Source organism: Pocillopora verrucosa, chromosome 1, assembly GCF_036669915.1.
Source record: "Pocillopora verrucosa isolate sample1 chromosome 1, ASM3666991v2, whole genome shotgun sequence".
Taxonomy (NCBI): domain Eukaryota; kingdom Metazoa; phylum Cnidaria; class Anthozoa; order Scleractinia; family Pocilloporidae; genus Pocillopora; species Pocillopora verrucosa.
In genome coordinates, this window is record NC_089312.1 from 2,320,494 (window position 1) to 2,335,388 (window position 14,895).

A 14,895-nucleotide genomic window follows, 5' to 3' on the forward strand; every position below is an offset into this window, starting at 1 on the left:
GTTACCAAGAAAGTTGGTTGCATGAGAACCATTTTAGATTACAATGAATTTAACCTGGTTTGATTCTATTTTTTCTGTAGTTATATTAAATATTCTTAATGATTGGGGATTATGGTGAACTATCATGATCAAAGAGAAATACAACTCGACTTAGACTACTACCATTCTCACAAAAAAATTGTTTTAAAACTCCAGCATATTTTGGCAGGTTCTGCTCTTGTGCGCACGTTTGTAAAACAAAAGTATCACTGTGTGTGTGTTCCAAATGCAAAACAATTTTTCAATCTTCTTAAAGGATGAGTTCTCTGGATGACTAACTCAAGCAAACGGATAGCGAAAAATGAGTTTCTTTAATTGTTTTTCTTAAAATTATACAACATTTGCTTCCCCAACAACCGTGACGATTGCATTTATTCTTAAACAACTGTTGCCTCAGCATCTTCCTTCTTGTCACTATCCCCTCTCTCGGTAATCTGTTTTGTATCGCTACTCTCCCCCTGATTACCAGAGTGGTCATGAGGTACAGCGTTGTTTGAATCAGTTGTGTTTTGTTTGGCGATATTGGTGTCTTTTTTAGTGCCAATCTCCTCCATTCTCTCGTCCGTGTAAGTATGGTCTGGTAAAGACCTAAGCCACTTCATCATTCTAGTAGTTAGTCAAGGGTTTATTACATGACAACCATTTTATTTTGTACCAATTCTGTTGAGGAGTCAGAAGATTTTTTGATCACCTTCACGCAGTATAAACCACTTCTTTAGGGAGTGTTAAAGTAATTCGTAACTGCCGTAGGATTGGTCTTAAAAAGCCTTGCGCCACTTTCGCAACCAATCAGGTACAAAAATGGGAATTCCCCGCGCTTCAGGCATTTTCATGTTTTCAGTTTAATTTCTGACTGGCTTCTTGATAAATCTCTGTATTGGCCGATGTGACAACGCAAGATTTGTTCATTTCAAAACAATCAATCGAACAGTGTTGTACAGCCAAACTATCTTAATCTTCTCTTCACATTTGCTAACTCAAACTCCGAATTACGTACACTCCACAAACTAACTACAATTGCTTTCATTTAATTTAAAAGCACTCAGCAATAATCGTAAGATAAAATTAAGCCCTGATAAAAAACAACAACAAATCTTTACAATCATGATTGCAATTAAGAGCAGTTCACAACTGACATCTCTTTCAAATTTCACAAAGTTTGACATCCCTGATCAAAAGAATAAACTTTTTTTTCTAAGTGGGGCTTCTTTTTGCATTAGTGCTCTTGTCCCGAGTAATAAAAAAACATCTAACGTATTGCCGTCTAAAAACTTTTAGTAAAGGCAGCTTGTGCTATGTATGACCCTTAGAAGCTTATTTTCCTTTAAAATTCAACAAATTCGTCCCGTTGAGTTGTTGTACATAAGGATACGAATGTTCCCGAGCCTCTGTGTCGATAATATGTTTGTAGATATATTGGTGTTTAAACTTCTGTATTTCCTCCTGAAAAGATAACATACAAAGAATTCAATGTAAAACTGGAATAAATCAGCTCAACTTCTATTTTCGTCTTATTTTTATCCCTTTCCTCGCTCGATAATACTCGTGTCAAGTTTGCTACGCATAAAGGGTTTCACACCAAGAGTAACTGTTGTTTAGGCGAGTGGTCCTAAAAACGACTGTTTTCGGTGACAACGATTGACGTGTCGACAACCTGAGCGGAAGTCATCACCAGAGTCAAGACAAGGAGCAATTTTAAAGCGAGTAACGAGAGTAATCCAGGATTGCTTTGGTTTTGCTTTATTTCGCTCTGTGATTGGTCTAGAAAACTCGCGCCACTCTCTCAACCAATCAGATGCAAAACCAAAACCAATTACGACTTGGTCACTCGCGTTTTCCTGCGCTTCAAGCAGGTTGCCTATTTTTGCTCTGAGTTCCCATTGGTCAATGATGATATAAACCTTTGTTATGATTGGCAGTTGCGATAACTTTGGTCGCTCAATTCAAAAGTGCTATATTGGTAATCTTCAAGTTATTCGAACCAACCTCGTTGTCATCCCATTCTAACGTCTCGTGTAGCCCATCAGAGCCATAGCGACGGTTGTAGGCATCGAAGTGGACCTAAATGAACACAATAGTCACTTAAAATGGAGGAGGAAATAAATTCATTTTCATTTGTATCAGTATAATGTAAAAAGGAAATTGCAGCAACAAGACAGTGTCATTGGCTAACAATGAGTGTAATATTTGAGAACTTAACGTGCAAAAACTTGCAAAGCTACGGAATTTGTGAAAGTGCCAAGAAAGTAGCACATAAAGTTTTAGGTTTAATTCCAACCACAAAGGCATATTTTGAGATATTTTTGAGTTCTTACTCTGAGAAAAGGTAGCAGAGGAAGAGAAGAAGGAACGAATAAGCGAAGATCATTTTCCATTAAAAAGCGACAGGTAATAGAGCAATAAGCAGGTTAAATGCTTCTGATAAAGGTAAATGTATAAAATATTCCCAGAGCGAGGCTTACCTCGTCAAGAACTAGTCCAACCGCAGGGGCTTTCGGGATGTCAACCTGAAGATAACAATAAAAAGGCATTTCAAGAGTGTCTGAGTTCAGGGATCAAATCCAACTATAAAACGACTGAACTAGATCTAAAACGACACATGCATACAAGTACCTTTTTCTCTTTCCTGGCCAGTTCTATTGTACTAACAGGAGCCACACCTCGAACGATCGCCAAGACAAGGCCTACAAACGATATCAAATGGCACATGTAGTTTAAAAAAATGTACAAAAACAGTACCGAGAAGGCCAACAGCTGCGCTTTACATCCCAACCTCAGGTCATCTTCACCCCTTCCAATTAGAGAACACATTCCGATTGCATTGCGTGATACTAAAATGGTCAAACAAAGCCATGAAAAAAATCATAAGGATCCGATGAGAATCCGTAGTAAAAACACACTACGTGCTTCCAGCGCGGGAAAACGCTTACCACACACTCGTTATCGATTTTCATTTTGGATCTAATTGGTGGAGAGGGTGGTGCGCGCCAAATGTCAAAACCAATAAGAAAGCAAGGTTAGGTTACATATGATTGGTGGATAAGCGGGGGTAAGCTTTCTAGATCAATCACAAAGCGAAGTAAAGCGAAGGCAGTCCACTCAAACACTTAAAATACTAAATAAAAGATTTCTCTAAACTCAAAAACGGAGGGCTTTAGGATTCACGAGCAAGCCTTACCAATCATTTTCCGTATCTGATGGAGCATGAAACTTTGTCCTTTAACAGAAATCGTGATGAATTCTTTTCCGCTTTCCTCAAAAGGTTTACCACACTAAATAAAGATAAAGTCAGTAAGGTGAGTCTTCCGAGCCTTCTACTGCCCGAGCTTATATGTGAAACTGTTACCAGTTTGTTGTCGCAAATGTTACCTTGAACTTCATGATATATCTGTGAGCACTGGCATCATTAAACCTCCTGAAATTCGAAACAAAATTCTATTATGGCAAAACGACCTAAAAAGGATTTTAAAATTCGAAGCGGTTTTCAACCGGGGGTTGGAAGCAGTTCATGATTGCAGCAGTTCAGCTGCACTCTTGTCTGTGATTGTTCCAGGAGGCTCGCATGGCACCCTCTTGTAGAAACGACAATAAATTATGGGAAGAAGGGGGAGTTTTCTTGTTTCTGAGTTCATATTGACTCCTTCTGACATTTTCCTTTCTGAAGACTGAATACTTTGATTGGTCACGACACTTGGTTAAAATGCTCTCTTGTCAAAAAGTATCATTCATTCATTGATTATACATGATATCTCCGGTATCAATTGATTATTAATGATAATAAATGATACAAATTCGATTCTTGGATTGAAAAACTGCAAATTATTTATAGTTTCCATTAGGAGACAAGTGCTTGTACTCACTTGCCTGATGTAAAATTGTGATAATTGTGTGTTCCAACAAACTTGGAAAGGATCTCATTAACCTTGTCAATTTTCTCATCTGTTTAAAAAGATGAGAATAAAAATAACTTAACATTGACAAACATACCACACTTCAAGGCAGACTTCCAAGCAAATACTTGGCTTGATTTGCTTTGAATTCAAACAAGAAGTCGCCATTGATTACAGCAAAAACATTTGATGTATGAAACAGTTGCTGAACCTTTTACACAACTTAAGTACATACCAGTCACTCTGTAATTTGTGGTTCTTTGCTGGAAATAGAAGGGAAGATATGCAGCTGTCAACAGACACAAATTCAGCATGTGTAACACTGACTGACTGAGAGAATGACTGACTGACTGACTGACTGACTGACCAAGAGACTGACTGACTGACCGAGAGACTGACTGACTGACTGACCAAGAGACTGACTGACTGACTGACCAAGAGACTGACTGACTGACTGACTGACTGACTGACTGACCAAGAGACTGACTGACTGACTGACTGACTAACAGATTGACCTACTAACTTAGGCTGATTGACAGAATGATCAACTAATTGACAGACTGACAAATTGGTTGATTCTTATGGACATATTCTTATAAAGAGAGCAATAGAATGTCTTGAGGCAAAAACAACTTACATAATCTTTGGCAAAAGCAAAAGTAGGAGTGAGATATTCATATGTCCTTGCTGAGCAGTTTCCTTTAGCATCAAAGCCTCTGGTTGTTCTTTTCATGGCTGCCAAAAAACAATTTAAGGAACATCTGTAGTGCAAAACTTGACAAGTATGAGAAATTTCTGTGAAATTTTCCGTCCATATCCTGTTTACTTATTCTTGACTCTTGGAGGATCAATTATGCAATGAAAACTGTACATGTAGGGTTAATTGACTCTAAAAAGTTAAGAAAGGTTCTGTAAGTTGACTCACCAATGACTCTTATTTCAGGTGGAAGATGCTCGTTAATCTTTGGCAAGAGACTCTGCAATGGTACCATGTACACACAGAGAGGAAAAACAGTTAACATTTGGTCCAGTACATATAATAATTTTTGTACACAGCAAGTACTCTATAAAGCAATCTGCTACTCAGTAGGTGTACATGCACAGTTCCAAAGAAATGACTCAAAAAGAACTGTCTAAATGGAGAAATACATTTTCAAAGTACATTGTGCTGGTGATAATAATTATTGCTCCTATGAAGTCCAGTTTGACTAACAGTCATTCAGTATACATTCCACATTTATGTAAGGGGGTTTCAGGAACAGCTGGCTGGTTTACCCTTTCAATTCCAAGATCTCAGTTTGTAGTAATTCTCCTTACTGTCTGACATACAATTCTTATGATGTTAGTTAGGAGAAATTCGTATTGGATTAACTAATAATCCCATAAATGATATTTTTCTTTATTCTCATCACTTGTCTCCTCAACATTTTATTCATATTGTAAGGAGAAATTCTGTCTTGGTCACTCATGGGAGTAAAAGGGTTAAATAAAACTCAGTCTTAATTCTTTTATGTCTTATAACTATAGGAAGAGGTGGTCATAAACTTGGTGCTCGCAGAGAATCACAGGTTCCCACAGCAGTGTACAGTGTAATTACAAAAAACTATTGTGACACTTATCTTTAAAGATACAACTTGTCTTGCGGCAGAAACACCTTTGTCTGTTCTAGCACATCGTTGAAAGGACATCTAGAGTGAAAACAATACAGAAATAAAGTTACTGTTTTATTCCTAAGCAACTTCTATCATGCTGGTAATAAAGAAATGGCATCTATACTTACATTAATGGAAAAAGACTAAACCCAGCATTATTTGTCTGCAATGATGTACAAAATACAATTTCTATATTTCCATTAAGTCTGATTACCCAATACAATTAACCCTATACAACCTAACATTGATAATCATATTCTCCAAACTGTTCTCTTTACATCTCCTATAGCACTGAGAAGGAGAATTTGTTAGACAATCAGGAGCTCTGCAAATTGGTGGCCATTTTCTTTATTCTCACAACCTTTACATTTGATTCAAGGGTGATACTGTAAGGAGAAATTAGAAACCAGTCACTCTTAGAGGTTAAAGAGGTAAGCATTTTGCAGAATCACCCATGACCAACCTTCCCCATGTTGGCTTTTCCATCTTCAGTTATTGCTTCAGCATTAAACAAGGCATTGACCAGTTCTTGTTCAATAGTTTTAACACCAGGATTACTAGACAAGAAAAATAGATAATGAAATTAGCTGATTAAAATAAAAAAACTTTCATACAAGTTTGAGTACACTACTCTATTATCAATCATCTTCTGTTTACTTCCTGTGCATTTTCCCCATGGTCTTTCTCTGAAAACAAAGTAGATGAATGTTGCCCTTTTTGTCACCAGACAGTTACTGATTAAAACACTCCCTGGCAAAGATTAGGGCTGTGTTTTTCTCTAGTCCACAACAACAAAACACAACTCATCTTGTGAGAACAAAGTTGTGTTGAAAGTCATGTAGTGGACCTGAACACTTTTGTATACCACAACCATTACTCTGGGGTGATGCTGAACATGTAGCAACCTCAATACAAATATTATACAACAAGATTAAAATCCTACAAGTGAGACAAAATAGTGACTGTACATGTAGTCCTTATCATTCCTTTAAAAAAAACTGGGATCAGTTGCATCAGCTATGCAGGGCAGTCTCCAGTACAAATTAAATCTTGTATGTTAAACAAAATTGTAATTTTTTTTCCTGATCATCAACACCATGCAGTGATACGTACATTTGCATTCCATTGTAACCTGCCCCACAATAAGACAAAAGCAGTGCACACTTCTTTTTTCTTGGAAGTATGGAGGTTTTTTCATTCTTCTCATCATCAGCAGCCTGTGAAATAACAGTACTTTGAATTTTCATCAAAAGCTAGATCTAGGGCATATGCAGATCAGTGACATAAATCATACCAAAAGTTGAAGACAATTTTTCATCTAACCTCCCTGTGGAAGGCAACATTTTGTCACTATCATTTTTTCACCGGCACCTTTGAAAGTTGCATCGCAGAAAAAAAAAATTTTAAGTCCCCTTGAAAAAATATATTGACAGGCTCTATCCAAATCTTGCCATTCTAGGGAGGGGTGGTTAGGGTTAGGGGGAAGAGGTTGTGGGGGGGAGGGGGGAGGGGGGAGGGGAGTTCGAATGTAATGGAACGTCTCCCTGTAACTCAATGTGGGCTGATTGTAGAAAACCTAGAGAAGCATTTTCTTGTACCTTCTCGCCAGGTTCTGTTTTCATTCTCTTTTTCCCAGTATCTTCTGTCGTGTTGTCATCATCTAGGCACCTCTTCAAACCGTCGTTCTCCCCCTGAGTCTTGTGTGGTTCTTCTGAAAACTGCTCTGCACTGCACGTGGTATCCTCCGCCATATTCTTTAGTAGCCTTGACACAGCTGAATATTCTAATTTTTGTACAGATAGCTTATAAATCTTACTTAGAAAAGAGGCGAGATGTCTGCTCATATAAGAAATACAGCAATTTTTCAATGAAAGACTTCTATATGAAAGTGGTAAAGGATTTGACAAAAAGCAGAAAGCAAATTCAATAGTGAGCCCACACTAATAATGGCTCTAGCGGATTCACATTTTGAGGCAAATGTGTTGTATAAGACTTATAGTTTGACCCAGTTTCCCGCGTTCAAACCTTGCTTCGTGAACGAATATTATGTGAATCCTCTTTGAGTTAATGTTTTAGTGTCACGCTTGTAAAATAACTTATTTTTGACTACAATGTTACGATTAGGGTGTACTATCAGAGGTCTTTGCTCGTTAAATGCTCTGCCGAGACAATCGGTGAGGAAAACGTTTGTTCTTTTTTTTTTACGATTTTCTTGTTAATGTTTCGCTTCGGTTTCAAGCTTGTCTAGTTCGTGTAAATGGAACTGAAATTAGATCTAGTACATTCAAGCATGTTTCTACTGGATGTTGAAGCTAATTCGGTATTTGGGTTGACTTAGAAAAATGTCAAAAATACTTGCACGAAATGTTTGTCAGTAAAGTATGATGAAATAGTGTTGGTGCGATTACATAACATAGCCTCCATCAATTTTATTGCCGATATTAAATGTAGCACAGTAATGTGATCATTACCATCTGATGCTCAAAGTTTCAGGTAAGACTCGGCAATTTATCAAGAGGATGCCGCAAGTTACTTACCACAGAGGCTTCTACAGCAACAGCAACAGCTGAAATCTCTCCCAGAGCCTCCAAAATAACAGGTATAGAAATTTTCTTCCGGGTTTGGATCGTAGCTTATTGACGGGTCTGGTTATCTTGATTTAGAGCATAGTGCACTGCTGTCAAAGAATGGCAGGGATTTTAATCAGGTCGTTAGCAGTGGATACAAAACAAAGTCAATTGCTATTTCTGAAACCTTGAGTACTGTAAACTTATTTTTTCTATTGCTGGGGAAGAGAAGGTCAAGACAACATTTACCAGAAAAAAAAAATTTTAACAATTCATGTATTTTGATTTTTAAAACTTAAGTGGTAGAGGAGAACTATATTCTCTCTTCTTCCTCTTTTGTTACTTTCTCTGTCAGAAAGATGAATATTATGATAAGTATTATTTGTAGAATCATTTTTAATAACATTTGGTTTCACGCTGTTATCAGTTGTAGATGCAGCCTTTTCACTTTACATTTCCTAAACCATAAGCATTGTTAACACATATTAACAGTCATCAGTTAATATGAATTAATGAAAGCACCATAATTTTCACCTATTTTTAAGGCTTCTGGTTATTGGGATGTGCTGGCATGGCAGTTGGCTCTGTTGTTCTGGGAGGAGTCACACGGCTAACAGAATCTGGTTTGTCAATGGTTGACTGGCATCTGATCAAAGGAATGAAGCCACCAACAACACAAGAAGAGTGGGAGAAGGAGTTTGAAAAATACCAGAAGTTTCCTGAATATAAATAGTAAGGAGAACAATACTGATGACTATACTTGAGTCCAGTAAAAAGCCTCTGTGCCAAGTATGAGCTTACACTCCTCCCTTAAATTAAGATGCTGGACTTACAAGAGTGGAGGAACACAAAGCCCAAACAGTAGAATGCAAATGAAACAAGATCTAAGGAAGAGTTCTTCTAATGGAGTGATCCGGCTACTTTTTACTAACTTGGCACCCTTCAAGGGTTCCTTTTTTCAGAGTTCCTAAATATCACCTTCTTTGCTTCAATATGGGATTGCATCTCCACCCCAAATTTTTTGCTGAAAATGATGTTTTTTAATCAGATCATCCACAAAAGATTTCTTACTGTAAGCCCTTGGATGCAGAGGATTATTAGGCATCTTGACTTGATCCTTGAATCTAATAACAAAGGTGCATTTTTTTTTATAGTACCAACCAAGGAATCAGTCTCGCACAGTTTAAGTGGATCTGGTACATGGAGTATGCTCACAGAATGTGGGGTCGTTTGGTTGGAGTTGCATTTTATCTCCCAGCAGGATACTTCTGGTACAAGGGCTGGTTTAATAAAGGATTGAAGATGAGAGTTGGAGTGTTTGGAGCCCTGTTACTGAGTCAGGTAGAAACTTAAAGATTTCTTTACAATTTTTTAATACCACAAACAAAATTTTTTTATCTGAAATTCAATTTGTGTGTTCAGTTTTAGATCCTATTGACCAACATTAGACACTAGTGTTGGATTTTAGACACTCGTGCCCAATTTTGGACTCTGGTGTCCAATTTTAGACATTAGTGTTTGATTTTAGATACTAGTGTCCATTTTTAGAGACTTGCTTCTGATTTTGGACACTAATGTCTGATTTATACTTTCAACTTTGTGTCATGTATCACTTTTTTGTTCTTACCCCATTTTGATGATATCTGTGATCTATTACTGTACAGGAGAAGAAAAAGGAAGAAGGAAATGTACACTTACCCTCTCAATTATTACGCCAGCAGAAAAAAACAAACCAGCTGCAAAACTATTTGATGAGTTTTTTACTGATCTGGGTCAGTCTGTCTGGGAAAAAGTCTGCCCTTGGTCTAAAGTGTTTTCCTAGGCCAAAGGCTGGTGGCAGTAATCAAGGCCTCAGGTCCAATTTTTTCCCCATACAGACCTACCTAAACTACCATTTTAAGGATGCAATGACAATAATACAACAGTTCCCCCCACACCAACACACACACCCCTTATTGTCTCTCAATTTCTGTGACAGGGTTTGATGGGATGGTACATGGTGAAGAGTGGCCTTGATGAAGAACATATCAGTAAAACAGAGATACCTCGGGTCAGTCAGTACCGCCTTGCTGCGCATCTGTCGCTTGCTTTTCTTCTGTATTCTGGTCTAGTGTGGTGTGGCCTGAGTCAGTTCATCCCTCAACCAAGAGTAAGTGTGGTCAAATTTTTTTTCAAGATTCACAAATAGTGAATTTCTAACTCTTAAACCTTTAACTCCCAAAAGAGATCAAGATGTAACTTCTTCATAAATTATCCATACATTACTTAGCAAACAGGTAATGAGATTACTCAAACCTTATCAAGTAGAAGTTTATATCTTGATCTAATGCCAAATTCTTATAACTAATTTACAAGGAAATGTGTAGTAGCCAGTAGGGAGAGTCATCAATGAAATCTTAGGGGTTAAGGGTTGAAAACTTACAGAAAGCAGAGAGATACTTTAATAGTTAAATAAGTTTAAAGGCTGTAGAATGTGGTTATTTTTCGTTAATTTATTTTATTTGTGACCTTATCCTAGCTTGTTCTGTTTATTGTAGTATGTCATGACCTCACAACTAAGGCAGTTCAGAAGATTTGCTCACACATGCAAGGGCTTTGTAGCGCTCACTGCTCTTTCAGGTGAGAATCAAACTGACTTTGCTTAAAAGCGTACCGTTGTATCTCTGTATCAACTAGCAGTCTCATATTTTCGAGACTGGTTTGCTGTCTCAGTTCCACGCAGAAAATTACAGTATTTCTAGAAAATGAGAAATTATGGTGGCATTTATTGCAGGCTGTGTAGCCCCCGAAGTTCGAATCTACTCCTGTCTCTTCTTAGGCCTTCGTGCGTGTCTCCACGTACATGTGCGCTGGCCTCCGCGTGCGTGTTCAGCACGCGGCTTCGTACGTCTCCAATCTGCCTGAACCAACCCACCTAACAAACTCCCCTTCTCTTCATGCGATCTTATTGTTTCCGGCTTAAGTTTATAAATCATTGACTTTTTCATGCGGCATTATCACGTTTCGTAGTTCACTACGTCTATAGCAGCCCCTCTCTCTCAGAATGCAAACTTATGTAATCAACTCTAGCCCTCTTCCTACAGGTGCGTTTGTCGCTGGTTTGGACGCTGGCCTTGTTTACAATTCTTTTCCCAAGATGGCAGACCGTTGGATTCCAAGCGACTTGTTCGCGCTCGAACCGAAATGGAAAAACTTTTTCGAAAACCCAACAACAACTCAGTTTGTACACAGAATTCTTGTGAGTTGATGCTTTTGAATTAGTATTCTAGTTACTTTTTCTGGTAGCTAGTGCTTTGAGTAATCCAGTTAAAAACAAACGCACGTGGGCTGGTCAAAGAAAGAACGGGAAATTTTTGTACAGTTTGAAGAATTTCTGGTCATTTTAATGCCTCCTTCCTGTGTTGCGTGACATCTTGCTATTGCCTTGTGTGACAAATGGTGAAAGAACAATTGAATTCGCAGAATTAACGACTGATCACGCACTGAAATATTCTTCTTTGTAGGGAACAACCACTGTGTCTTCCATTGCCATTTTGTTTTTACTCGCGAGACCACTAAAACTGCCTGGAAGAGCTAACATAGCGTTAAACTGTCTGCTGGGAATGTCCGCTATGCAGGTGACGTAATTCTGATTTTAAAACTTCCAACAAATTTGAAAACTTCTAACCCTATAGTGTGTATTTTATACCTTTCAGTTTCCGTTTCAAGCCCAGGATCGAGATGTTTCTTGGTTGTAATCATTGTGTAGTCCTCATAACATAGCCTCACCCTTTCACTCCCGAGTTTTCATTAGTAATTCTCCTTACTGTGTGCCATACAATTTTTACGATGTTAGTTGGAAGAATTTGGTATTGGATCAACTTACAATACCCTAATTGATGAGTCATCGTTTTTTTATTTGACCTTTTATTTTTCTATTTCAGGTCACTCTCGGTATTTCTACACTTTTGTTATATGTTCCAACTCATCTCGCTGCGTTACATCAAGCTGGTGCTGTGTCATTGTTAACAATTGCTCTTTGGCTCACAAACGAACTCCGCAAGCCCCTAGTACCAAAATGAGGCCTCCTTGTACCAGTTGTTAACCAAATTTCGGTTTTGGGCGACTGTTGCTGAGTTTATATGGAAGACCCTTGAGAATATAAGAGGAAGGCTGTTTGACGAAGTGAAAAGTTTGCAAGATGTCATTGATACATGCCTATACACTCAGTACTGAAAGCATTCGGCATCTCTTTTAGGATCTAGCTTTTATTGAGCGTGCCAGACACTGTTTTCAACATACTTAAACACTTAAAGCAAGGGCAACGGTCTTTTCGAAGTTTGTCACGCAGTGAGCACGGTAGCCAGAGCAATTTTCAATTGAGGGTTGACAATAGTCCGAAATTGCTGTAGTTCTGCTCCGCTGCGCACCTTGATTCATCACGAAAGTTGGCGCCAACTTTCCCACCAATCAGGTGCAATACTTAAACCATTTGTGATTTGGTCCCGGTTACATTTATCTTCTTCGCGGCCTTTGTCTGATCTAGTCGTCACGCGAAGTAACCTCTTCCCACGCGTTGCGTGACGAGATCAAACAAAGACGGAAGAAGGAAGCTACGGTTACGTGCGACTTCCTGCGCGTGACGGCGGCTACTTGTGTTCGCTCTGAGTTATCATTGGCTCCTGATATTTCCTTTGTTCTGATTGGCCAGTGTGATTATTTTGCTTTTGCTACAAGGATATTCGTTAAGTTGGATACGGTAAGGGTGCAAACTCGTTCAGGACTAAGAGTGCATCTAACAGTAGGCGTATGTCTTCCTCCATTCTCACGCGTAAAGCTGAGCGAACCTAAATTCAGTTTGAATGTAATTTATGTTTTGGAAAGAATGACTTCATGCACTAGATGCCTTTACCTCTGTGAAAAAGGAAACTGATTTACTGCTGGAGATAAATTTTATGTGAATTTCCGAAATAAAGTTTTAATGGAACATTTTTCCTGGCTATTCCAGCTGAAACTATTGATCGGGTGTGCCTGCTTTCTCCTTAACTCTCCATTTATTTCGGACGACTGTTTCACAAATAGATTTCGTTTTTCGGATCATAAGTCAATCATGCATGAAGCAGGAGAAGTCGTGATACGTTTCGACAGAGAGGCAAAGGAGGGGGGGGGGGGGTTAAAATGAGTAAGTACGCTAAGCTAATACAGCAAGATTTCAACCTATCGGATGTATCATTAGAAATCATTGCATCCAAAGGTTTTTTTATCCTAGAATGAATCGCGTTACTCTTGCTATATTTCTTTTTGTTCGACAAATTAAGGCGACTTACTTGTCGAAAGTGGACGCACCTAGAGCGTTTACACATGCTTCGTATCGCAATATCACATCGTGCGTTACAAGTATCAAACACAGAAAAAAACAAATTAAAGAATTAGAATATTTAGCACAAATTTTTTATGTTTTTCAGTTCGACATCTGAGGTGTTCGTCTGGGCATCATAGTCATCAAAGTTTGTTGTTTAATAAGTCAGTAATCGTAGTTTTGACAATGTTTTCGTAGTTTGAACTCATATATGGCTCATAAGTTATCTCGCGAGATAAGTTTGAATTGGGGGAGTAACAGTAGTAATAGTAATTGTGTTTTTAAATAACACCAAAGACGCTTTTGTTTTCTTATACTTTTAAGACATAATTTTATCATGACAATTTAACCCTCCCAACAGTTTACTGATATTTCGAACATAATTGATAGTAGCGGCAGTTCTTCTCTGCAGGTAGGCTACTTTCCCCGCATCGGGTTTGGCTTACCAGCTGGCTTATTGCGAAGCATTAAACAGACCAGAAAAAAGGCTTATTACTTCACTTCACTTTTGAGTTTCTTTTCCGATGACTGGGTTTTGCTTGTATTTGTTTTGCGCTTTTCCATTTGTGTTTAAAAATACAAACCCTAGCTCTTTTAGCGTGCTTCTGAACGTTGACATTCGCCGGTTTGCGCGAAGAAAAGAAATAACTTCTACAGCCCGCGCTTCATGTAACAAAAGTTTCCCTTCCGTACCCCCGGTAAAATTGTCTTTGTTCTGAGCGACATTTCCCTTACCCCACCCCGAGAATTGGGATATTGTCAATATCTGGTTGTCAACGAATATTTTGAATCTCGCGCTCGGAAATTGGCTAAGCGTCGGTTCTTTCAAACCTTTGTTCTAGAAACAATAGAGCCGCTAAGCTGCAAACAATTAAAATTCCCCGGGAATTTTAATTGTTTGCAGCATAGCGGCCATGAAAGGAAGGTAATCCAGTACCATTGTCTTCCAAAAATTAAACACGAAGTTTCATATGCTGGTATGACAAAAAAAAATTTGCACTTTCCCCGTATCAACATTATCTTACTCCATTGATGTTAAAACTGTGTCGAAAAAGCGTTGATCTCTCTCCAAAATCGTTTTTGTGGATGTCGACACAACCTTTCACCATCTGCTTGCAATGTTTGCCCCGTAGCGATCCCGGAAGTCTTTGTGCAAACACAAGGATCCGATTACTGGCAACTCATTCATTTGGGTTTAATCACGAGTTACCTACCCTGCAGATTTTGGGGCCATCACGTGTTAAGCAAAAACCCTTTGCTACCCTCTTTTGGATAACGGACTCTTTCCTAGTGTGGTACCCATTGACACGTTATAGATTGTCTTCAGAGCCCTGAAAACTTTTACTTCATTTTGCAAGTAAGCGCTTCATTCTTAACTGAATAATACCAGTTTCCTCTGGTGTTGGTAT

The 14,895-nt window shown here is 38.4% G+C and overlaps 2 protein-coding genes across 3 annotated transcripts; one reads left to right on the top strand and one right to left on the bottom strand.

Annotated features, from left to right (window-relative positions):
* Positions 1-331: 331 nt before the first annotated feature.
* LOC131781279 (pseudouridylate synthase 1 homolog) lies at positions 332-7,498 on the bottom strand. The gene is made up of 15 exons (XM_059097924.2): positions 7,180-7,498; positions 6,695-6,798; positions 6,045-6,138; positions 5,547-5,617; positions 4,855-4,919; positions 4,567-4,664; positions 4,165-4,192; positions 3,900-3,978; positions 3,409-3,454; positions 3,218-3,311; positions 2,653-2,723; positions 2,502-2,546; positions 2,026-2,100; positions 1,412-1,482; positions 332-645 (listed from the first exon to the last, which is right to left on the bottom strand). Exons 1-15 carry the CDS (start codon positions 7,423-7,425, stop codon positions 417-419), a joined length of 1,416 nt encoding a protein of 471 aa, XP_058953907.2. The 5' UTR covers positions 7,426-7,498; the 3' UTR covers positions 332-416.
* Positions 7,499-7,612: 114 nt separating this feature from the next.
* On the top strand, positions 7,613-13,958 carry LOC131781302 (heme A synthase COX15-like). Of its 2 annotated transcripts, none has more exons than XM_066160314.1 (9): positions 7,613-7,755; positions 8,075-8,180; positions 8,694-8,880; positions 9,303-9,489; positions 10,127-10,297; positions 10,686-10,767; positions 11,232-11,386; positions 11,652-11,765; positions 12,072-13,958. In XM_066160314.1, the coding sequence occupies exons 1-9, from the start codon at positions 7,693-7,695 to the stop codon at positions 12,207-12,209; spliced, it is 1,203 nt and encodes a 400-aa protein (XP_066016411.1). In that variant the 5' UTR covers positions 7,613-7,692; the 3' UTR covers positions 12,210-13,958. The 2 variants fall into 2 exon arrangements, with proteins under 2 accessions (XP_066016411.1, XP_066016408.1); XM_066160311.1 differs by having other exon boundaries at positions 8,069-8,180; positions 12,072-13,957.
* The last annotated feature ends 937 nt before the right edge of the window (positions 13,959-14,895 follow it).

Coding starts and splice junctions, on each gene's coding strand:
- LOC131781302 (XM_066160311.1), top strand. CDS start 7,693: ATGTTACGATTAGGGTGTACTATCAGAGGTCTTTGCTCGTTAAATGCT. Junction 7,756..8,068: donor ATGCTCTGCCGAGACAATCG/GTGAGGAAAACG, acceptor TGATGCTCAAAG/TTTCAGGTAAGACTCGGCAA. Junction 8,881..9,302: donor AAGTTTCCTGAATATAAATA/GTAAGGAGAACA, acceptor TTTTTTTTATAG/TACCAACCAAGGAATCAGTC.
- LOC131781279 (XM_059097924.2), bottom strand. CDS start 7,425: ATGAGCAGACATCTCGCCTCTTTTCTAAGTAAGATTTATAAGCTATCT. Junction 6,139..6,694: donor GGTTACAATGGAATGCAAAT/GTACGTATCACT, acceptor TTTCTTGTCTAG/TAATCCTGGTGTTAAAACTA. Junction 3,455..3,899: donor CACAATTTTACATCAGGCAA/GTGAGTACAAGC, acceptor TTCGAATTTCAG/GAGGTTTAATGATGCCAGTG.